The 24859-nt window shown below is 46.4% G+C and overlaps 1 protein-coding gene across 3 annotated transcripts in view; it reads right to left on the bottom strand.

Moving 5' to 3' along the window:
• Positions 1-24859, bottom strand: part of OSBPL6 (oxysterol binding protein like 6) — a 3803429-nt gene that overhangs the window by 512001 nt on the left and 3266569 nt on the right. For all 3 annotated transcript variants that reach the window (XM_069616111.1, XM_069616109.1, XM_069616110.1), the window contains one exon: positions 8386-8530. In XM_069616111.1, coding sequence (XP_069472212.1) covers positions 8386-8530 — 145 coding nt within the window. The remainder of the gene's footprint in view (positions 1-8385; positions 8531-24859) is intronic.

Consider the following 24859-nt stretch of genomic DNA (forward strand, 5'->3'; position numbering starts at 1 on the left):
TAGTCTGGTTTGTGTGCACAAGCGACCCTCAGGCTCATGCCCGGTCTGAGGGCCCTGTAGGCCCCTCACACAACTGTGTGGTGGAAGAGCTCTAACGCCCCTCGGTGCCAGGCCCGGTAGGGCAGCTGGGAACCCTCAGCGTGGACGCCAGTAGCTCTAGGAGCCTCAGTCCTGACACCAAAGAAAGAGTTGGATTGACCACTCCCAGACCATGAGCCCCCCGGAAAGGAGTCGTCGTGCTTTTGAAAATAAAGGACTTACCTTCTTGTGTCTGGATAACTTGCCCATAAAGGTCTTGATGTGGTCAGGTGGCAAGTTGCTGAAGATTTCTTTCCACCTTGTTTTTGAAAGATCTAGGAGTGAGCGTGCTACAAGCCGCGCACGCGTCCCATCAGCGTTCAGTCCCCAGACACTCAAGGCAAGGGGGTCTGATGCCCGAAAGGAATGGTTGCACGATGCGCACCTAGTAAAACCTGCCGCAACCGACATGTGCCGGGGAGGTGAGACACTGCCGGACAGTGAGCATGAAGAAACAAAATCATGGGGAAACAACGTGAAGTACCAAATATTCTTCACGCAGCGGCTGCCAGGTCCGTTCCCGTCCGAGCGGAAAAAGGGACTGAAGTGAGGTGCCAGAGGGAGAGGCTGGAAGGCGTGACCACACCCAAGGCCGCGCCCCCTCACGCTATATCTAATTTAAAGTGCAAAGCTCCAATTTGTCGCTGCCAAAGATTTCTGTACCGGCCCCGTACGTGGACAACCATACAGGATGTAGGCAAGGGGACGGAACGTATGAGTAATAGCAGGATAGTCCTCTTAGGGAGAGTACCTTAATATCAGGCATAAATAGTTCTGTTCATGCACAATGGGAGCACAATTATAGTACAGTTAACTTTTACTCTTTCTCCTGCCACCTGGCCAGTGCAGCTTAACAACATATGAGGAACGGAATATGCTTAACACAATAACAACAGCCACTTTAAATTATCTTTCAGGCATATTAGGTTAATGAATATAGAGATTCAGTTATATTTCTATAAGCAAAATCATGAAAGTGGACCAATAATGTCCCAGAGCAGAAAAAATACACTGGTAGCTAGGATCATTGAAACAGTGCCTTAATCCAAAGTGAAGTGTAACAAAAGTGTGGAGCAAAGTGTTTGATGTAGAAGCTGAATTCCTGGCTGCCTCGGATCAACGTAATACACTGCAAACTTTCTTTGTGATTTTAACATTGGAAATAGTTTTATTGTTGCTTTCACTTAAGGAGGAGTGCCACCCATATAAACACGAACCCGCGGGAAGCACTTGCGCAAAGTGTGGAGCAAAGTGTTTGGTGTGGAAGCTGAATTCCTGGCTGCCTCTGATCCACGTAATCCGCTGAGAACATTCCTTGTGATTTTAGCGTTGGAAATACGTTTATTGCTGCTTTCACTTTAAGGAGGAACGCCACCCATATAAACACGGACCCGCGCAGAATACCTGCGCGAAGTATGGAGCAAAGTGTTTGGTGCGCAGAGGCGGCTCTCTTCCATCGTACGAAGGTGATTGTTGAAGCTACTTTTTATTTCATATTTTATTTGCGGCAACCCTAACTATCAAAGTAAAAGGCGAAATCTGCAGATTGACTTCGGCCATGACTTGACTAAATGTTTACTACTTCTGTAACCAAGTCTGTTACACTGGGCAGTTGGCGCCTGTAGGCATTACCCCTTGAGCCGTCTGATCATTTTAAGTATCTATTTCGGAAAGGCACTAATCGACCTGCATAAGTGAACTAACAACTAGTCTTTGTGATCTAAGATCTCGCGAGCAACTTGCTACTTGAAATTGACACTGAATCTGCCATAATTACTATGCACTGCAGTGTGTGTCGCACCATCGACTAAATAAACGAGCGGTCTATACAGGCTGCTGCCTTTGAAACGATTTGCACCGTGGTGCGCTTACTTCTTGTTACCAAGCGAACGGCCGGTGACTGGGGGCTGTGCCTTTGAACCAACTGTCTGCTTGGACAAAACTCAACTTCACTCAACTACTCTTCAGTACGATCAATTGAGTTTTTAATAGCAGCCAAGTCGTCGTTGACTGAAAGTTGAGTCTTCCCATCTGCCCGTTTGTCAGGATAAGAAATTAATTGTCATATATGTACCCATCAAAGACAAGCGCCAAGTTTTGTTTCAAAGCTTTTTTCTCTAATTAGTGAGCAGTTAGAGTGAAAGTCATTCTTGCCCTGTGATAACACGTGTTTCGGCTACAGTGCCTTTTTCAAATTTGGGCATTATTCAATCTTTCTTGCAATTAATCATCACTGAACATATAAGTGCGACAGAAGTAAAGGGTTGGTGAAGGGGAGGAGTTTGAGGGTTTCAGAGAATTTTTTTTTAAAATAAGAAAATAATGGAAGATTCTTTAAAATCAAAATTATAAAGTAAGGAGTAATTGCAAAACAGTGAATGGAAGACCAATATTGGTCCAAAATACAGAGTGGCTTGTGCAAGGCAAGGATTAGAGTATACAAATGTTTTTGTATATATACATTTTCAGATGTATAAAAACTGTTCCTATATATCACTCTTAATTCAACAGTGTGCCCATACATTACATATTTTATTCCATAGGAATATTTTCTTACCATCCTTGCTGTGTGTAGGCGTATGGTCTGTCTTGTAATACTGGGACTGTTCCCTCTGTAACAAAGCGTACCATTATTTTAATAAAATGTCCCTTGGTTTAACTGCATTCTACTTTGAAGCTGGTTTTTGAGATATATGGGTACCATCTCATTTGCTGCTTGACGGGGCCACATGTGGTTCTGGTACAGACCTCAAACGTTTTAATTCATCCTGCGTGGGATCTTCGCTGTGACCTATCGTGATCACATCGGTCCGAACTACCACCTGTGGAGCTGAGACTATCCTCTAGCGACTGTCGCTCCATCGCGAGGGAAAACTGTTGGTCTGGTATTGCCAGTACACAGGGGACTGCCTGATTTGGACATTCACTACTCTTGGAGCACCCTCATCCTCCGGCAGTGATACTCATTTTCGCAAAGGATGACAAAGGGGAGCGCAAAAAACAACGCTCCATTAGCCAAGATAGCAAATCCGCACCTAAACCACTAACTGCTGTTTGGGCGACTGTTGACATGGAATCGGAATCCGCACCAGTGGGACTCACCATAACTCAACGCATTATGGCATGCATGCAGGAGGGATGCACTAAAGTGCACAGCAAGCTTGATGGCATTACCAGCATCATTGACTCCATTAAGACACATACGGATAAAACGGACCAGCGGCTAATGGAGGCTGAGACAAGAGTGAGCATGGTGGAAGACAATATGTCCACCCTGAAAGTTGAACTGGCTACACTTTCCAGGTGAGTACTCCAGGTGGAAAAAAAGAACGATGACATAGAATCGCGATCCCACTGCAATAATATCTGCATTATAGAGGTCCCTGAGAGTAACACCGGAACTTCCCTGGAACTTTGGATCAAGACCACCCTATTGCCACTTCTGGGGAACCCAGGATTATCGCTGCAGTTTGCTATTGAACACGCTCATAGATCCCTGGCTCCTAAACCTAAGCTTGGAGCATTTCCACAACCAATCATTGCCCGCATTCTCAATTACTGAGATCGTGATGCTATTCTTCGGGCGGCCCGCGAACAAGGAGACCTGATGCTGGGATCGAACAGGGTACACATTTATCCTGACTTCTCAGTGACTGTACAACAATAGAGAAAATCTTTCCTAGCGGTTAAAAAGCGGCTGCGTGACAGTAACTTGAAATATGCAATGTTATATCCCACCTAACTACGTGTAGAATGGAACAAGACTTACTTCTTCACGCTACCTGGCAAAGTCATGAAGTTTCTGGAGGAGACCTACCGGGGTCCTGAACCCTGGGTACGACGCCCAGTTGTTGTCCTTGTGAAAGTGGACTACTCTTTTCAATCCTTGCACTTTCCGTGGATCTCTTTACGTGGAAAGCTTTGCATTCCCTTGTTGTTTCTCTGTTATTTTCTATGATGCAGAGAGAGGACACTTTCTTTTCCACAGTACTGCGATCAGCGATAAACATGCTACTCACTGTGGGGACATTCATCTAAGAAGTATGTGAATACTCATCCTTTTTCTGTGTCTAAGTCCAGTGATAGCCCGGGTGGACCCGTGCACCAGCTTCCCCATGCAATGTTGTGTTAATAGTTGGGGGTGTTTTTGTGCGATATCATCACCCCAGTTTTGAGGGGGATACGGGAGGGGGGTGATGGAGGGTTGATGGGGTTATTAAAACAGCACTTGGAGCACAGTATATTTACAATGGAGAGTGTAACGGGCGCAAGGGGAATCTCTGGGGTAGAGGGGTGGCTGATTCAATATGTTAGAGGAGATAATGCTATGCAATCTGTACCGGCATGGGAGACATAACGTGCCTTAGTTGGAATATATATGTGGCCTAGGAAACCAATGAAACGACGGAAGATATACCTTTATGTTGAAAGACACAAAGTTAAAATCATGTACTTGCAAGAGACCCATGCCCTTCCTACTGTCTGCGAGGGATTTGGTAGGAACTGGGGTGGGAACCATTTCTATACGTCATATTTCTCACAGTCTAGGGGAGTTATAACCCTGGTGCATAAGTCTCTTCCATTACGGTGCAAACATGCAAAGGCAGACCCTTTGGGTAGTTATGTCTTGGTGTATGGGTCTATGGCGGGGAACGAAATGTTACTGATGAATGTTTATGGCCCTAATATTGATGACTGAGTTTTATACTGACGTTATTGATGAACTTGCCCGATAACCACTGATCCCCATATTGTGGGGGGGGGGGGGAGACTTCAACACTATTCTTGACCTGAACCTGGACAGATTCACCCACACTGAGAGGGCTCTTACGCGGACAGCCTCTATTATCAAGGAAGGCATGCACTCTCGTGGGCTGGTAGATGCTTGGAGAACACTGCATGCTGATGACCGCTCCTACTCTTTTTATTCGTCGGTTGATGATTCCTTCTACCGTATTGACATGAGGCTCATTTCTGATACAATGCATGGAGGTGTTAAGACACCAGTATGCTCCCTCGCACCTACTCTGACCATTTTCCAGTTAGCATCTCCCTGACATTACCGACACTTTCCAGGCCTCGTAACAGCTGGCGCTTTAAGCCACTAGCACTACAGGATGCAGTGTTTGCATCCATTATTGATGACCACGTGCAATTTATTTTTGAGATCAATGTAGGCTTTGTACCCTTGGCTAGCACGCTCTAGGAAACCTTCAAGGTCTACATTCGAGGGATCGCAATGTCAGCAGAGTTCAGTGTCTGCAAAGAAATCCGATGCAGTATAGCGCAATGTGAGGGCAGACTGAGGGAACTCGAATGAGAGCTAGCTAATGATCCCCCTATGGCCACGCTGGCACAGATCAAGGAAGCCATCAACACCTTTTGGATGCATGCTGAGTGAGAAGTTACATTTTTCGATGCCCGATTGTCTGCTTGGAGGTACGGGGAGGGTGACAGGTCTGGTGAACTGCTTGCCAGTATGGCTCGTCAAGAAAACGGCCGTGGGTGCATTCCATTCATAAATGATACCTCTGGTAACTTAGCACACACACCTACGGCCATTAATGCGGTATTCACAGGTTTCTATGTGGACCTTCATACTAATAAGGATATGTGCACGCTAGAGGAAATTGATACGATTCTTGATACCCTGCCGCTCAGTCAGCTTTCACAAGATACCAGTGCCCTACTGGATCTCCCGATCTCTTTATCCGACGTCACCCAGGCAATTGACCATCTGCCATCGGGAAAAGCCCCTGACACTGACAGCCTTATAGCTGAATTTTATAAGTGCTATAAGGAGAATCTGGCCCCATACCTTTTGCAAGTGTGGCAAGAATTCCTTGCGTCCCAGTCGCTTCCTGGCAGTATGCATGAGGCTGTTATCACGGTTCTGTTGAAACCGAAGAAACCTGCAGACCAGTGCGGCTCATATTATCCCCTCTCCTTAATTAATACAGATATAAAAGTATTCGCGAAAATACTGGCCACTCGACTGATGCCAGTCATGTCATACAATATTCACCCGGACCAGTCGGGGGTTCATCCCGGGAAGGTCCACAGCACTGAATCTGTGACGCCTCTTGAACATATTGGCACATATAGACCCTGGAGTCCAGGCAGTGGCTGCTGCACTGGATATTCAAAAAGTATTTGACTTTGTATCTTGGTGATTTATGTATGCTGCGTTATCAAAGTGCAGGTTTGGTCAGGGGTTTCTTGTGACTTTACGCCTCCTGTATGCTTCACCAGTAGCCAGGGTCAACACTAATGGGTTGCTCTCCTCGCAATTTGAGATAGGTAGAGGCACCCGTCAGGGATGCCCCCTATCGCCCCTAATATTTGCTATTATTATTGAACCATTGGCAGATGTAAAAAGACCCAAAGATAGACACCTGGGGATCAGAATGGTGGGGGAGCCTCAGATAATTTCCCTTTATGCAGATGATGTGTTGTTTTACATACGGTACCCCTGAGAACACTTAATGCCTATTATGAAAGATAATTTGGACTTCAGAGAGGTTTCAGGCCTCTGGGTGAATTGTAGCAAATCAGAGCTCTTTTCCCACCCCACCTCAAGATCTACAGGGATTCAAGTGGGCCCCAGTGACCATACACTACCTGGCAGTCACAAGGCATGGCACTACACAACATGACTAACTACGCTGTGTATATGGATCAATTACGGGCTAAACTCACAAGCTGATCCCATCTACCCATCACTATTGCTGGCAAAATAGCACTTCTCAAAATGACTGTACTCCCTAAATGTACGTATCTCTTCCTCAATGTACCATTGTGGCCAAGGCGATAATTTTTTCAGAAGTAAGAAAGCAACATTTGTAAATTCGTATGGCACTCTGAGGCAGTACTGTTCAAATAGGTTACGTTAGCACAGTCATATGATAGGCGAGGTTTCGCAGACCCTAACTTCCGTTTGTATTGGATGGCCGCAAAGGCACAATTCGCAACCTCCTGGTTTGATGACAACTCATGCCCCCTCACACTCAGTTGGAGAGACACTCAGCGGGTGATAGGGATCTACGATCACTGCTTCTCCCTGCCCGGTTTGCTGATGACTACGGATTCGACCCTGCTAGCGTCACGGCATTGGCCTGGCATAAAATATGGAAGGAGATATGTGTACCTGCCCCAAATCATGAGAACCTCCCTCTTTGGAATTTTGTTCCCTCCCTGCCGCAGGTAGATACTGGCTCTTGTGGGGTTTGGATGCAACACGGGTTCCACACATTAGGGTTGGTGTTTTTGGAAGGTAACTTCATTCAAGCCACTGACATTTCTGGGCTTGTGTGCAGTGCAACCTCGCAATGGTAGGCATGTAAGAAGCTGTGTAGTTGTTTCCCGGTTGCTCCCGAGAGTGATGCTCTGCTTGGGTTTGTTCTGACAGCGACTGACAGTCGAAACCGAGTGTCATCTTCATATCACTAAATCCAAGCCCACTGAGGCATACCGCACTACAATGCACATGCTTAATGGGCAGTGGACGTCACTGACGATCTCTTGTCTGATTTGTGTGCACAAACACGCGAAGTGTCATATAATGCTCGATTCCAACTGATAAAAATGAAAGTGCTGCATCGGTATCACTACACTCCAGACAGCCTATGTTATAACGAGGGGTCTGGGGCATGCCCACATTTAATTCTGCCAATGCTAAATACTTCCATATGATATGGGACTGCCCGCAACTCACGCCCTTTTGGAATGATGTGTGTGCAACATTGTCGGAAATTACGGGTAAGACTGTTGATCCCCTACAACTGGTCTGTTTGTTCCATATCTTTGACTCATCTTAAGGCAGCATGAGTAAATTTGTACGGCTGTGCCTCCTCCTGGCAAAACGCTGTATTCTGCTACGCTGGATGAGTATGAATATTCCCAACAAGGTCCACTGGTTGAGAGATGTAGTGTGGGCTAACGACAAGGAGGAGCAATGGGTACATATGCAATCAGCTGAATCTTGCCCAAGAGATATATGGAATCCACTTAAGATGTACCTCCCATGCACGACATCACCGCCTGATGCGGTCCCAGTCACCCAGTTGGTGTGAACTATAACGCCTGTTACCGGTGACTTTATATGAGGGCTGTATGGGCCCACTCCTGTGAACTCACGATACATTCTTTTGTGATATGTAGTACCCAAACCCAGGTCCTATTGGCCTCACTTCTCTACTGTTAACAATATCCTGTTGTATTGTGACATGTGTTACCAAGTGTGATAATAAAGAAAGAAAAACATTTTTTTTAAAATATCTGGTAGAGGACTAAACCAATCTTGCTCACCTGGTCGCCATATGCATTTGGCTGATGGTGCAACACCACAGTAAAGTCCTTCGTGCCACTTTCCGAAAAGGCGATGTACCACTTTCCCGTCCTGGTCCATGACAGCCCCACTGACTTCATTTACATTAGAACTCCAATAATTTCCCTTAAAGGGAAAAAATAAATGGCTGTGAATTGATAAAAATGATGTATTGCACACTGCATTATTTAAGTACCAAAGCACAAATAATATTTAAACTTCACAGCACCTTTATCCAGGAGAACAATTTATAAAATGTAGAAACATTTAGAGAGAGGACCTTGCTGGGTGTTAATTTTGCAAATCATGCTATCCATAAAGTACATTACCATAGCAGTTGTTTCTCTCATCATCCAATCACACAAAGGTTAACAAACATACAAATTATGAAATCAATAAATATTGTGTGATGGAACTCCCCACACACTATTATGAAGGGCGTGAATCAAAAGGGATGGGGCTACTCCGACAGCCACCCAAGGTGTGCTCCAAAAGGTGCAAAATCCTAGAAAGGGACTACAAAACCTCCCCCGAGGAGACCATGAAGATGGCAGTCAGTGGATTCGGTGCTCCAGTGCGAATGATGTGGCATAAGAAGCACTGGCAAAAAGTCTGCAGTACCCCACAGAACCGCAATGGGTCTACGTGGAGATTCCATGATGATGGCATAGACCACCAGTGCTATTAAAGTATCATATTTCATAATTGGCCTAAGGAAAAACCTTCAGCCAACTGTCCAATACCAGGCAAAAACTAAAATCTATAATGATAGAGATCAGCACAGATAGAGTGAATAACCAATCAGCCAGAAGGTTGCAAACGTCATAACCTTTCAAGGAAAAACCCTTAAAGACCACCTACCAGCAGAGGGGGGATAACAGGTGCTGGATCAGTATACTTGTTTTAAAACTTAAAAAATTAAATTGCAGCAAAGTTGACTTATCCTCACAAGAAAGAAAACTCCACAAAAAATTCCGATGCTTTTCTCTGCTACCAGTGATACAATTTTATAAACTGAAGGTGGTGGCAGCACTGACATATGGGGCAGAAAATTCCTTATTCCTCCCGGGAACAATTTGGTCTACTCTAGAGGGATCGTTTTGGAAAATGTTATTACGTATGCCGAGATCCACTCCAATCCAAATAATCAGACTGGAACTAGGTCTGGTGTCTCTGTATGGAATGATGTGCTGGAAAAGTCTGTCTTTCTATGGTAAGTGCATTGAAGACAGTCAAAGCCCATTGTATCATCTGTTGGTTAGCTCTATAAACAAACAAGGACGTGATACTCATGGAGTGGAACAGGGCTTGTAACCACTTATTGACAGAGCTGGATACCACGATAAAAGATCTAAAAAGCTTTCCTGATAAAGTAAAAGCTAAAGTTTGGAGAACAGATTGGAAACGCACAGGGACGGAAGGGAAGAACTATAAACTGTTCTCCCACTGCAAACACGAGAACAGGGCCTATGGGTTGGTGCCAAACTATCTCTCAAAATTTCCTAACTGCCACTTCAGTCATCAATTTCTTAGGGTGAGACCGAGCCTGCTGCCGACAAGGGAGATACTTGCATCACGATCAAGACCGGGCGAACAGCCTAGTGATTGCTGATATTGTACAGAGACAAAGGAAAAGGAAACCCTAAAACATCTCCTACTCTCTTGCAAGGGACTAACTGACTTGAAAACTATGCACATGGGGAATTTCTACCTGCACTATTGCACATTACCAACTGAAGAATGCTGGGCAGTTTTAATAGGTGGCAGTAATGTTCACTTGTTATTAGCCACTATACATTTTCTAAAAAAGATATTCTAAGTCATTACATTTTATATAAAGATTCTGTTGTTTGGAGGCTGTTTATAGGAAATGCTTTATTTAATATCGATTGATGGATTTTATGTGAAAAATTGTTTAATATAGCTAAAAGTTTTGTGATAAACCAAATCCTAAATAAGGTTTAAGTTACTTACCTGTAACTATTGTTCTCAAGCATGGGTCTGGCATGGATTCACATGCTCATGAATATTCCCCGTCTTCAGGCTGGGAATCCTCAGTAAAAGAAAAAACAGTTTCACTTTCCCTTTAAAACTGTATTTCTCCTCTAAACCAATCACTGTCCTCTGCGTCATACTGACCCCATCCAATGACAGTCCTCTCAAGCTTCACCCCTGGTGGCCATCTTCAGATTTGGTAAGCATGTAAAGTGGCAGTATGAACCAAGAAGAGCCACAGCGGGGAAGGAGGGAGGGTTCGCATGTGAATCCATGACAGACCCATGCCAGAGAAGAACAAGTTACTTCTTACCTTGTAACGTTCTTTCGTTGGGATGTTCCTCTGACGTATTCCTTATCTTTGATAATACATTTCCAGCTTGCTGGCCTCGGAAGTTTTTTCTGTAGAGGGCGCTGCGCGTCGACGTCCGCCGAGTCGATGTCCCTCGACAGCCACCGTATCGGCACCGACATCATCATGCCCATAAATAGCCACGCGCAGCGTTGGTTGCTCAGTTCCGTTTTGTAGCATAAGAAAAGTCATGCCTGAATTGGTTATTGACCTTGAAGCAGCGTAAGCTGCAACCACAAGGGAAGTATTACTGCGGGGATGGATGGGAGGGGCGATAAGGAATACGTCGGAGGAACAGCCCATCGAAAGAACGTTACAAGGTAAGAAGTAACTTGTTCTTCGAAGGGATTGTGTCCTCCGACGTATTCCTTATCTTTGATAGACTCCCATAGCAGTGGCATGTAATTGGAGGTGGGAGTAAGAATGTTATGTATCCCTTTAGGGATGGACCGAATGTAATACGGCCTTGCCAAATCTGGTCTCTTGACTAGTGGAGGAATCCAGGTTGTAAAATTTTGTGAATGTATGTGCGGACGACCATGTGGCAGCCGCACATATGTCTCTGATCGGTACCCCTCTTTGGAGAGCCGAAGAGGCTGCGATACCCCTGGTTGAATGAGCCCTAAGATTCTGGAGTGGCTGTTTCCCTGCCAGTTTGTAACATTCCAGAATGGCCAAAATAATCCACCTGGAAATGGTTTGTTTTGTTATGGGTAGTCCCAACTTGTGACCTGAGTATCCTACAAACAGTTGGTCTGCTTGCCTGATCCTAGCCATTCTGCTGATGTAAAAGCTGAGAGCTCGCCTTGGGTCCAGCCTATGTACCCTTTCTTCCTCTTTCCCCGGATGGGGAGGAGGGTAGAACGAAGGTAAGGTAATTTTCGGAGTAATATGAAATTCAGAAACCACCTTTGGGAGGAGATTAGGCTTCACCTGTATGACAACTTTGTCCTTGTGGAAAATTGTATGTGGGGGTTTACAGGAGAGAGCTTGTAGTTCGCTCACCCTCCTAGCAGGTGTCAGTGCTACCAATAGGACAGTTTTAAGTGTGAGAAATCTCAGCGAACAAGAGTGAAGTGGTTCGAATGGAGTGCCCATTAGGAAGTTTAAGACTAAATTTAAGTCCCATAAGGGAACCTGGAATGGATTTTGAGGATAAACATTAGTTAATCCTTTGAGAAATTGTATCACTAGAGGTAGTTTGAAATAAAATGGTTCCTCCGCAGTGCGCTTGAAGATTGAAAGCGCTGCGAGATAGCCTTTTACAGTGCCAACTTGAAGGCCTGAGTTTGCCAAGTAGAGTAGAAACGATAACACCGTTGGTGTACCACATGAAAACGGGTCGATATTCTCTTCCCTGCACCAGCTGCAAAATTTGTTCCAACGGCAGCGGTATAAAGACTTTGTCGCTGGCCTTCTGGCCGAAAGCAACACCTCCATGACGTCATCAGGTAGATCCCAATCCTTGTACCTCACCCTTTCAGAAGCCAAGCGTGAAGGTTGAGGGTTCTGGTGTCTGGATGAAGAACCTGACCTCCCTTCTGCGAGAGAAGATTCTCTTTGAGTGGAAGACGGATTGGAGGGCAGATGGACATATCTAGAAGATCCGGGTACCACGTTCTCCTGGCCCAGACCGGGGCAATTAGGATCATGGTTTTCCGGAATCTTCTCAATCTCCTGATCATTTGAGGAATAACAGGGACTGGTGGGAACACGTAAAGGAGTGGAAACTCCCAGTCCACTACGAACGCGTCTCCTAGAGCTCCTCTCGGGGGAAATTCCCTTGAACAGAACGGATCGCACTTCCTGTTGGTGCTTGTGGCAAACAGATCCACCTGAGGGGTTCCCCAAAGGGCGAAGATCTCTTGAAGGGCTTCCTGAGCTAGCTCCCACTCGTGGGAGACTGTGCCCTGCCTGCTCAGAGCGTCCGCTGTCAAGTTCTTCTCTCCTGCAAGGTGGACTGCTGATAGAGAGATTCCTTCCCGAATTGCCCAAAACCAGAGCTGCATTGCCTCTCTGCACAGTGGCAGTGACCCTATGCCTCCCCTTTTGGTGAGGTAGTGCATGGGCACCGTGTTGTCCGTCATTATCAGGACATTTCTCCACTGTACTGATGGCAGGAAAGCTTTCAGCGCTAGTCTGATCTCTCTCAGCTCCAATAGGTTGATGTGTAGTCTGGACTCCGATGGAGACCAACGACCGCTGATGGTCAAGTCGTTGGCATGGGCTCCCCACCCCGTGAGTGAGGCGTCTGTGACTACTGTTATCTCCGGCCATGGTTGCCAAAACAGTTCTTCTTTCAAGATTTTCTCTGGATAGGCCCACCATTGAAGGTCGCGGGCTACTTTGTCCGGAATCCAGAGGAGATCTGTCATCCTCCCTGAGAATTGCGACCACTGAGTTCTCAGTGCCCACTGAAGAGATCTCATTCTCAGGCGAGCCTCTGGCACAAGGAAGATGCAGGATGCCATGAGGCCTAGCAACCTCAAACAGTCGAAGACTGGGAGACATTGGGCATTTTGAAACTTGTTGACCATCTGCAGAATATCTTGAGCCCTCACCTCTGGTGGCAAGGCTTTTCCCAGGGAAGTGTCCAGGACCGCTCCAATGAACTGGAGTCTCTGTGATGGTATCATCTGTGACTTCTTTAAATTGAGGGAGAAGTCCGGTTTGTGAAGGAAGTGGCAGACATAATCTAGCTGGGTATGAGCTTGTTCCGAAGATACAGCCCTGATCAGCCAATTGTCCAGGTAGGGGTAGACGTGGATCCCTTCCCTCCTTAGACTCGCAGCCACTACCAACATTAGCTTGGTGAAGACCTTCGGGGCGGAGTTCAGCCCAAATGGCAGAACTCGAAATTGATAATGAGAGTCGCCTATTGCAAACCTCAGGTATTTCCTGTGTTTGGGATGGATTGGCACATGGAAATAAGCATCCTGAAGGTCCAGATATACCAGCCAGTCCTGGAACTGGAGGGCCTGAAGGATCTGAGAGAGAGTTACCATCTTGAACTTGTCCTTCCTGAGGAACTTGTTCAATTCTCGTAAGTCCAGTATGGGTCTCAGTCCTCCGTCCTTCTTTGGTATGAGAAAGTAGGGGGGATTACCAGCCCTTGTTCCTGTCCGCTACAGGTACTGGTTCTATGGCACCTTTCTCTAGCAGGTCTATAATTTCCTGCAAGAGGAGCGGATCTGGAACTTTTAGAGAGCTGTTCCCCGGTGGATTACTCTGAGGGATGTGTAGAAAGGATAGGCAGTAACCCTGGGCAACTGTCTCCAATGCCCAAGCATCTGACGTTATAGCCTGCCATTCCGTCAGATGGTGAGTTAACCCGCCCCCTACAGGTGTCTTGTGTGGAAAGACCTCAGAGTGGTTTGAGGGCGACTGATGCAGATGCCGAGGGTAAAGAGGCACCTGCTGCTGCTGCGGCCTTAGTACCTTTGACCCGTCCACCTCGGGTGGATCTCCTTTGGCCTCTTTGAGCTGGCTGTCCTCTGCCTTTCCCGAATGCGGAATAATAGAGAAAGGACTTTCCTCTCGCAGAGGTTCCTGAGGGGCGAAAAGGAGTTTGGCGGACAGCAGCTCCTAAAGATTTTGCTGCTGCTTTAGATGTCTGCAACTTTTCCAGACTCTCATCAGCCTTTTTTCCGAATAATGAAGAGCTGTCAAAGGGCATATTCAAAAGTCTGGCCTGTACATCTGGAGCAAAGCCAGACTTTCGCAACCACGTATGCCTGCGGATTGTTGTACTTGCCGCCATGGCCCTGCTGATACTGTCAGCAGAATCAATGCCAGTTTGAAGTGACTCGCACATGGCATCTTTGCCATCTTTAATAATATTAAGGAAGGCTTCCTTTTCCTCTCCTTCGGGTATGCAGTCAGCCGCTGATGAAGCACACTCCCACAGTGTGTGACTGAACCTGGCGAGCGTACAGGTGGCGTTGATGGACTTCAACGCCATACTACAAGCAGAGACTTTCTTTGCCATAGAATCGTACCTCTTGTCGTCTCTATCCTGTGGGACAGTAGGGTAAGTGGTCCTGCTGCTTGATGAAGTTGCCGCTTGGGCCACCAGGCTCTCTGGAGTCGGGTGTTTCAATAAGTATTCAGGGTCAGCAGCAGCTACCCTATACTTGGCTGATAATCTTTTATTGACAGCAGGGATAACTTCAGGATTTTCCCAGTTAGATGCAATTTTTCTTTGTAAGGCTGTGAAGTGGGAGAATGGAAGACCAGGCTCCCGTCCTTCACCTCTCGGGCTTGGCCTAGAGGGTCACGGCCCAGACACCCGCCGCGGGAAGAGTTTGTCCATTTACCAGACGACCAGGTACCCTGGTACAGGAACATACGGATGTGTCCACCTGCCTGCCCAGCAGCCCGCACTGGCCATGCCGACACCTGCGGCTCGGAACAGCTAGACTAAAAACCACACGTCGTTAGAGATGCCATGACGACCTAGACAACGGGAAGCACATCTGTACAAGTATACACACTTAACATTTCCACACCAATTTACACGAAGAACATACTCAGTGCTCTGACGTAGGCGACAGGCATATTCACGGACGTGCATCTTTATTATTTTTACATAGGCTTTCAGAATGCAGAAACGCAAGATGCATCATGAACTCATCTATAACGCTTGCTCACGCTTCCCTTGAAACCCGTTACCACCATGAGAGGTATAATGGAAACACGATCCCTTGAAACCCGTTACCACCATGAGAGGTATAATGGAAACACGATACTGGTCATGGAAATGTATGCTACTATAATCTAAAGCACCTATGCACCAAACAGACTACTTAAGCACCAGGCCCGAGTAGGCCTCAAACAAGAGCTCCCGTGGACATTAACAAAGCAAGAGTCAGGTTGCTGATCCTGCAGAAAGAACCCGATGGAGCAGCCAGCCAAGGTCGCAATGTTGCAAGCCCACATCCAAGAACAAATCATCAAAGGCACGATGTTGCAACCTCGTACTCCGCGTACCAACGTTAAAGTCATATCTACAAATTAAACCAGACACACAGTGGAAAAGCAATATTAATTGTGCAGAATTCTGCCTCAAACACGGTCCCGCCTCACGTGACCAAGCCGAATCTGACGAGATGCCAAAACCCAGGAGAGAAAAGGCGTCTGGGTCCCTCACTACGAGACACAGGCCGAGACACTTGAAAGGCTCAATGGACACCTGCTACAGTGGGAGCGGTCAGCGGGAGCGGTCAGCCTTCCACCTATGAATAAATCCTCACATTGTCTGCACGTACCCATATTGAAACATTGTTGCAAACACAGGTACACCGAGAGCTGGGAACAACGGTGGTCCCAGGCTGGGGAGCTCACGGATGCACCAATCAGAACATGGGGCTCTTATCTCAGACGTCAGTAACATTAGCCAATCCTCAGGAGCCTTCATGTAACAATTCTTATGTATCCAATTATAGGGACAACCCAGATATACCACCTGACTACACCTTGTCCACTAATATCATTCTCTATATGTGTACTATACTAACCCTACCACTCGAGCAACCAATTAAGAGTGGCGATAGGTTTTTTGTTAACTTTCTGAAGTGACGCAAGTAGCGCGTCAAAATGCAGTAAAAAGGGCCTGCGAGCCCCACGATTATGTGTGTGTCAGGACGGACGCGTACGCTCCTTGACCCATCCCTGCCGTTTTGTATAAATAAACAGCAGAGTCGCCTTGCTCCTTGTGTGTGTCTCATACTCTATCTCATCTGGGATATACGGGAGGAGTTGGGGCCTCCCTGCCCGGAGGTCTGCGGACGGCCCGGCCGACCCCGGCAGAATTTCCCCCCCGACAAGTTGGAGGCACTGCTGAGATCTGTTTAAGATCAACTTTTATTTTTAGTTTTTCCAGGCTCTCCCGTTGCGAGGAGGCCCGGCGGCGCGGCCCTCTCTGCCGTTGCCCCCTTCTGAGGACTACAGGACCATCGCGGAGCCGCGAGAAGACCGGACAGCGCAATCCGGATATTGGCCCTCGGGAGTCGGTTGAGAAGTATCCCGCCCGCGGTCGGCGAGTGTCCAGACGTGGTCCAGACGAGGGGAGGTGGCGAGCTGCTTGGAGGGTGCACGCAGTCGAGCGGCCCTGCATCGAGAGAACTTGTTGAGCATGACACGCACAACAAGCAATGCGAAATTGTGAGGGAGGGGGAGGAAGTAAATAAGGGAGCGGGGAGGTATTGTAGAGATGTGCGGCGAAGGTTTAATTGAGTGTTGCTAATAGAATGAATGATAGGAAAACGAGTGCGAGAACAGTCGGCTAACGTTACGCGAAAGAGGGGGGCGGGGCACGAAAACATCACGTGCAGCCGCTCGTAACAGTCAGCTAACGTTACGCGAAAGAGGGGGGCGGGGCACGAAAACATCACGTGCAGCCGCTCGTAAGACCCTGATGGTCTAAATTGCGACTAAGTGTGAGGGTGGGTGTGTGTGGTTTCCTACGACTTGACATTTATTGATCAATGAGTAGATGAGGTTCCCTATTGTTCGAGCAAGAAACTCGATAGGTAGATGACGTTTCCCTGTGGGCGGTAGCTAGTTACATAGTTGCCCAAAACGGAAGATAATTGGCTGGTTAAGCCCTCCTGTTAAGGGGCGTATCACACGCGAGGCGACGCAGCGTGCGCAGTCCGGTTATATTATTGATGAGATTACCTTGTTCCAGGAGAGACAGGAAGACAGCTGTAGGGTTAGCGGGGTAGATTGCAAGTGTATTTTGAACTTAAAAAACATAACAAGAATATACCAGTAGCTCGAAGAAATCGGTGACGTCACCAGTAGGGATTTAATAGGATATCGCGAGCACAAGGAATTTTGGGTTTGAGAGTGGTGGGGAAGAGAAGCATGATAAAGGAGCTGGTACGGAGATAAACTATAAACCAGCGCACGGAGAACGCCGGCCACGGCAAGTGTAAACGGGGGAGGAGAACGGAGAAACAGGACGACTGTATAAGATCATCGTAAGGGGTACGCAGCCGCAGGGGGCTGCGTGCGCTTCGGCCGCAGGGGGCCGTAGGGGAAGGAATATAATATAACATCATATTTTTTATCATTGCATAATTTGTCAAAAGGATTGTCGAAAGTCCCCACACTTGCGGGGCGAGGTAAGCAATACAAGGTTGTATATCGTAAACTGCTAGTAAGGGGAAGGGTAACAAGGGGAGTGAATTTATGTCATACGGGAGAGGGTCGGGAGGGTGGGGGAACACCCTCACTACCCCACTACAGCACATATGCACCACACTGCCACCACATAGGGAGAAGTTAATTAAGTAAAGCATAGAGTGGACCCAGGGGACAGATAACAAAATGTTAACACCATGGCCGCCTAATGGTAGTTTCGATCCATATGCCCAACATTCACTACTGAACCATCTGCACAATACATACAAGGGGAAGAAGTTGGCAAACCATGTGGAGGTGTTTAACTTATGGAGGATGTTCCAGGGGTCTCGACCAGGACCAAATGGAATGTTCACTATGGGGGAAACACCGGAAGAAAAGGAGATTAAGAAAGAAGGAACGGGTGGGGAAAAGGAGTGCGAAAGCACAAAGAATACGGGGAACGAAAGACAGGGAGGAGAAAAGATTGATAAATCAGACGACATAAAAAAGGAACCGAACAATGGGATACCCATAACACCGGGAGTGAAAACAGAGGGAGGAGGGTTGTACCCTTTAAGAGAATTAGGAGAAATAGCAGGACAGTTAAGGGCGGCTGAAGGATACTCAAACCCGGCATACAGCCCTCCACCATATGTGGCTCATGGGAAGATACCAATGGGGGACAGGAGGATTAGAGAAGAGCAGACTGTAGAGATAGGAAACGATGAGTGGATAGCTGCACAGATATTGTTGAAATTACGAGGCTCACTAACTGGAGAAGAAAGGGAGGCGGTAAGGAGAACAAACGAGGATAGTGCCAGAGAGAGTGAAATGAGGGGAGAGGAGCTACTACGGCAGAAGGAAGAGATTTTGGAGGAAAGATTAGCAGAACTAAGGGATGAGCAGAATGAACTGATCAAACAACTTGAGCGGGAAGAAAGAGAGAGAGTGAGGAAAAGGAAAGAAGGTAAGGACGAATTGGAAAAATTAAGGGAACGAAGTGAGGAACAAAAGAGAGAAGCTGAAAGGGTAAAAGGAGCAGCAGATAGGGTATCAAGAGTAGTGCTGAGAGAGAAGAAGAAGGAAGAAGTAGAAAAGGAAAAAGAAATGGAAATATGGAGGAGGAGGATAATATCAGAGGCAACTAAGAAATATGAAGAGGGGAAGGTAATAGAGAGTATAGTAGAAAGAGAAAGGGTGAAATGGGAAAGGAAGAAAGAGGATGAAAGGATATTGGAACAGATGAGCAACGAAGTAATGGAGGAGTTGAAAAGGAAAAGGGAGGAAAATAGTAGGGAAATGGAGGAGAGGAGTGAAGGAGGAAGAGAAGAGAGGGGTTGGGAGAGTGAAAGATGGGGAGATGTATATAAAAGTAGAGAGGTAGCAACAACATCAGCACAAAGGGGAACAGTTGGTAACAACGGAAAGGGAGAAAGAGACCTAATAGACTTAAAAACAGTAACAATAAAAGGAAAAAAGGCAGAGTGGGGGGTGCCATTTATGAATGATTTTTGCAGTGAGGAGGAAGGAGGAGTGGAGAAGGATGGAAGGAAGAGTGAAAGGGAAAGCTTAGATAAACTATACCTTACTAGAACAAACATAGATTCGCCCTGGATGAGTAGAAGATGGGAGGAGCTGGAGAGAAGTAAGGAGGAAGTGAAAAGAATAGGGGAAACACAAACCAATGAAACCACGCCACCCACATCACCATCGCACCCTCCCACGTCACGCCCTACATGTTCAACTACCGCGCGCTCTCTGCACAGAATAAAGCTCGCGCCCTTCATGAATGAACTTACACCGTATGCATGTCGGCTTAGGGACCTCCCTAGTCGCAGGCAAGACAGACAAATAAACATACCCATATTGAACACAGGAAATGATGAAAAAAGGGGAAAGGAAGAAGAGGGAGGTAGGAGCAGAGGTAGTAAGGAAGAATTTGGAGTAGTAAAAGAAATGGGGGAAGAGGAGGGGTGTGAAGACTCAACATTATGGAGCGTAAAGGGTGACACAAGACAGAATTTAATGCCACTGCTGGAGAGAGGAGGGGTTAGACCACAGTATGTACCTTGGAAACATACGGATAAGGAAAATATAAAATGTAGGCTCCCATCACTAAGTGGAGGTGCGGGTAAGTGGATATATGAAATGGAAAAACACACCGCAGGACAGAAACTAGCAGTAGGAGATGTGAAGGGCCTGTTAATATCAATATTAGGGGATAGAGCGGATGACATTTGGAAAAGAGCGGGATTCCATGGGGTAACAATAACGAACACATCGCATGATGGGGCACCATTTGCAAACTGCAGACATGCGCTATGGCAGGCACTGAGAGTGCAGTACCCAGACACATCAGACATAGGAGCCATTACTTCCCGTAAGATGGGTGAAAATGAGGATCCTGTTGATTATATCCAGGATGTTCAAGAGAAGTGGCGCATGGAAACTAGAGAACAATGGGACAAAACACCAGCCATATTTTATCATATACTAGTACAAGGGCTCCCAGAAGGAGTTCAAAAACAACTAAAGAAAGTAGTGGGGATGGAAGCAAAACCATGGCCAGAAATACAACTGACTATAGTACATCACTGCAGAACATGGCAAGGAAAAATGAAACAAAAGGAAGAGGATAGGAAAACAGAAGAGGCCAAATTAGTACAGAAAAAACTTACTAAATACACAATGGAAGGGGCACTAATAACTACGCCCACACCAATGGCCCAAAGCCCAACGCAAGTAGTGGCTGCACAAGATCCCGCACAAATAACGCCTCCACAAGGTGTAATACAGCAAGTGCCGCCTCTGCAATTACACGCACCAAACATGGGAGGAGGGTACCCAATGCAAGGAACTGGGTATTATAGTTATAACCGAGGGAGAGGAGGGTTTATGAGGGGGAGAGGATATGGATATAATACCCAACAACAGGCTGGGGGACTAAGAAATAACTACCCCACAGGGCAACCCGTATACCAGGACAACACAGGGAGCTTCCCATGGCAAAACAGGGAACCACCCGTGTGTTGGAGCTGCGGACTATTGGGACACATGTCACGTACATGTAGGGTCAGGCCAGGAACACCAGCATGGAATGAACAAGCACAACCCAGGACATTACAAGAACAGCAGGGCATACAACAACAGCAGACGTCACAAAAGGGGAGTGACCCACAACAACAAACAACACAACAGCCACAAACCTATTCACTGCCACAACAACAAATAACACAGTACCTGCCACCGCCACAACAACAAGTAGCGTTAATACAACCACCACCCCAAAATGAACGAACACAATTGGGTGGGGTGACGGTGTTGGGACACAACCCTTACACAGGGAATGGCCAATCATTGTACCCCCAATAGGCCAGCCCACAGACGGCCTTGGTGTGTCCCATCCTGTCAGTAACACCTAATAGTGCGGAGGAACCACGCAGAGAGGTAACGATAGGTGACAAAAAATTATCATTTCTTGTTGACACCGGGGCAACCCGGTCTTGCATAAGGGAAGGTAAATTTAAGATGTCAGGCGAAGCCATGAACACCCAAGGATTTTCTGGGGCTAAAGGGTTGGTTCCATTTACTGATAATGTTCCCTTATCTATTGGAGATTATGATCTGTCAGTTCCACTCTTGTATTATAGTGCCTCACCAGTAAATATACTGGGGAGGGACATAATGAACAGGTTGAACATGACGATCTCCTTTACAGAGGATGGCATAATTTGCTCTACTCCAGGGATTAACATGCTTGCAGCACGACAGATTTTGCAAGCATACTGTGGACAGACAGCGATTAGGGCGGAGCCAGTAGATGGCGAGATATTCCAATATGGCACTGACATGGCATTTGCATGGATGCCAGGGATAGAAGGGAAAATATGGAGGAGACCAGCAGCCTATCTATTCCGACCAGAAACACCAGGTAATGAACTAGAAGGGAAGGTGTTTGTAGTGGACATTGAGAGCATTATTGCAACAGCTGATTATGTTGCTGTGCACGCCCAAGATAAAGAAGGGAGAGCATGGAGGGCGGTGATAGCACTAGCAGAAGGATGTAGGCTGACCCAGGTGTCAGATGAAGAGCTGTTCTCAGAAGAAAAGGAAGAAAATGAAATGGTGTTCATGATGAGTGTAGAAATATGGCTAAGAGTGGCTCACAAACAAGTAGCACAGAAAATTGCAATGGCACTTGAGGCACCCGCAGGCACCCCAGTCCCATTTTTTAAGGAGGATATGTCAAAGGTGCCCAAATCATTATGGACTATTAGCCCTTATGACGTGGGATGCATAAAAAGCATAGGGGGTGTAAGGATAAAATTGAAAAAAGGTGCGATACTACCAAGAGTTAAACAGTACCCATTGTCAAAAGAGGCAGATGAGGGCATATTTGAAACCATAACGGCCCTTATAAACAATGGCATATTGGTCCCCTCAGAATCACCATGTAACACAGCTGTGTACCCGGTGCGCAAGGCTAAAGGGGGGTCTTGGCGCTTCATACAGGACCTCAGACCCTTGAACAACTTAGTAGAAGCAGAGTATCCAGTAACAGCAAACCCGGCCACAATATTGTGTGGCATTCCAACAGAAGCATCACGATTTACAGTGATTGACCTTAAAAATGCTTTCTTCTCAATACCATTACACCCAGACTCACAAGATTTGACAAGCTTCACTTACCGAAATACAAAGTGGAAACATACCAGATTACCACAGGGGTATTGTGAATCACCCTCAATTTTCAATAGAGTAATACAGATGGATTTGGGTAACGTTGAGGTGGAAAGCACAGTGTTACAGTATGTGGATGACATAATAATTTGCAGTACAAACGAAAGCAAATGTAGAGAGGACTCCTTAAAAATGTTGACGATACTGGCAGAAAAGGGGTACAAGGTAGACATGGAAAAGATACAATACTGTCAGGAACAGGTACTTTACATTGGTCAACTGATATCCCAACATGGAAGAAGGATTGCACCACAAAGAGCACAGGCCATCTCAAGCACTCCCGTGCCACAGACTGTGAGAGAACTGCAGCAATTTCTGGGGCTGTGCAACTACTGTAGAGCATGGGTATTTGATTACAGCTCATACATAGGACCCCTGCTTGAGGGTTTGAAGGAAGCAAATAAAGGGGAGAAAAAGTTGGGATGGACTATGGAAATGAGGGAGGCATTTGACGAACTAAAAGACGCGATATCAACTGCTCCAGTACTTGCATCCCCAGACTATGAGCGGCGCTTCTTTATATTTTCACATTGCGACTCAGCAGTGATGAAAGCAGTATTGGCCCAAAAAACTAGCATGGGCTATAAACCAGTAGCATTTTACAGCGGTCACTTAGACCCTATAATGTTAGGCCACTTCTCTTGTGAACAAGGTCTTGCTGCAGCTGCTTTTGCAGTAGAAAAAGCATCAGCAATAACTATGGGGTGTCCAACTACACTATTTGTGGAACATGCACTATTTGCGATATTGAATAAACCTAAGTCCACGTTAACGACACAGAGGGCATCAGGTTATGAGATTATTTTGTCTAAAGCTGAACTGGCAATTGTTAGATGTAGCACGGTTAACCCTGCAAGGTTCCTAGCAGAAGTAATTGAAGAGGGAGATTACGCCCACGACTGCACCCAAGTAACTGAAATATACTCATGTACTAGGAAAGTTGAAGAAAACGCACTAGAGGGAGGTGAGCTTTTGTTTATTGATGGGTCATCAACTATTGATCAAGGAGATGGGATACGAAGGACTGGGGCAGCAGTAGTAAAAATGATGGAGGCGCCGGTGTGTGTGGCTATGAAGTGTGTACAATTACCACAGCACTACTCTGCTCAAGCGGCGGAACTCGTTGCACTAATATTGGCATTAAAGGAAAGTTTTAATAAAAGAGTAACTATATATTCCGACAGTGCATATGTTACATCCACTGTCCACTCAGGACTATCAAAATGGAGAAGGAGAGGGTTTAGGAGAGCTGATGGCACTCCAGTACAACATGCCCTCTTGTTGGCTGAACTAATTGAAGTAATAAACGACCCCCAAGAACTAGCCCTAGTAAAATGCACCGCACACACCAATGGAGAAGACTACGTTTCAAAAGGAAATGCAGCAGCAGACGCACATGCGAAATATGCTGCATATTTTGGTGAGATATGGAACCCCACAGACTCACAGAGAGGGAGAGGGAGGGGAATAGCGAGGGAAATATTAATAAGAGAAGGGTACACCCATCTCCCAGCAACACAGATTATGGAGCTACAAGCGGCTGCACCAATGGCCGAAAAAGAAGTATGGGTGAAAAGAGGATGCACAATGTCACCAACCGACGCACTATGGCGCCAGGGTGGCACTGGGAAAGTTGTAATACCGTTGGCACTGTTAAATACCGCCTTGAGCCAATTACATCACCCTGCCCATACAGGCAAGGAAATAATTGCAGCACGAATTAGAGAAGATTGGTTTTGTCCCGAGTTAACCTCCCATGTGTCAAATTTTATCAGCAATTGCCTCACATGTCAACAGTTTACGGCCGGTCATACTCTAAAAGTGATAAGAGGTACAATACCCCTGCCAGAAGGACCTTTTCGGCACCTTCACATTGACTATGTTGATATGATCAACATCTGTCAAGGCAATAGGTATATGATTGTAGTAGTATGTCCATTTTCTAGGTGGGTTGAAGCAGGGCCCTGTTCACACCCTGATGCGTTTAGAGCAGCCAAATTCATAGTAAGGGAGGTCTTCCCCAGGTAGGGAGTGTGCGAGGTGTTAAGATCAGACAACGGCCCCCATTTCGCAAATGAAATGTTCCAGCATATTACATCCCTGCTGAACATTAAACACAAATTTGCATGTGCATACCACCCACAGGCTAATGGTGTATGTGAACGCCTGAATGGCCTGTTGAAGGAGGCAATTGCTAAAATACAACAAACAACAAAGAAAAGTTGGTTGTATTGCCTTCC

Source organism: Ambystoma mexicanum, chromosome 9 (assembly GCF_040938575.1).
Source record: "Ambystoma mexicanum isolate Mex_15411 chromosome 9, UKY_AmexF1_1, whole genome shotgun sequence".
NCBI lineage: Eukaryota > Metazoa > Chordata > Amphibia > Caudata > Ambystomatidae > Ambystoma > Ambystoma mexicanum.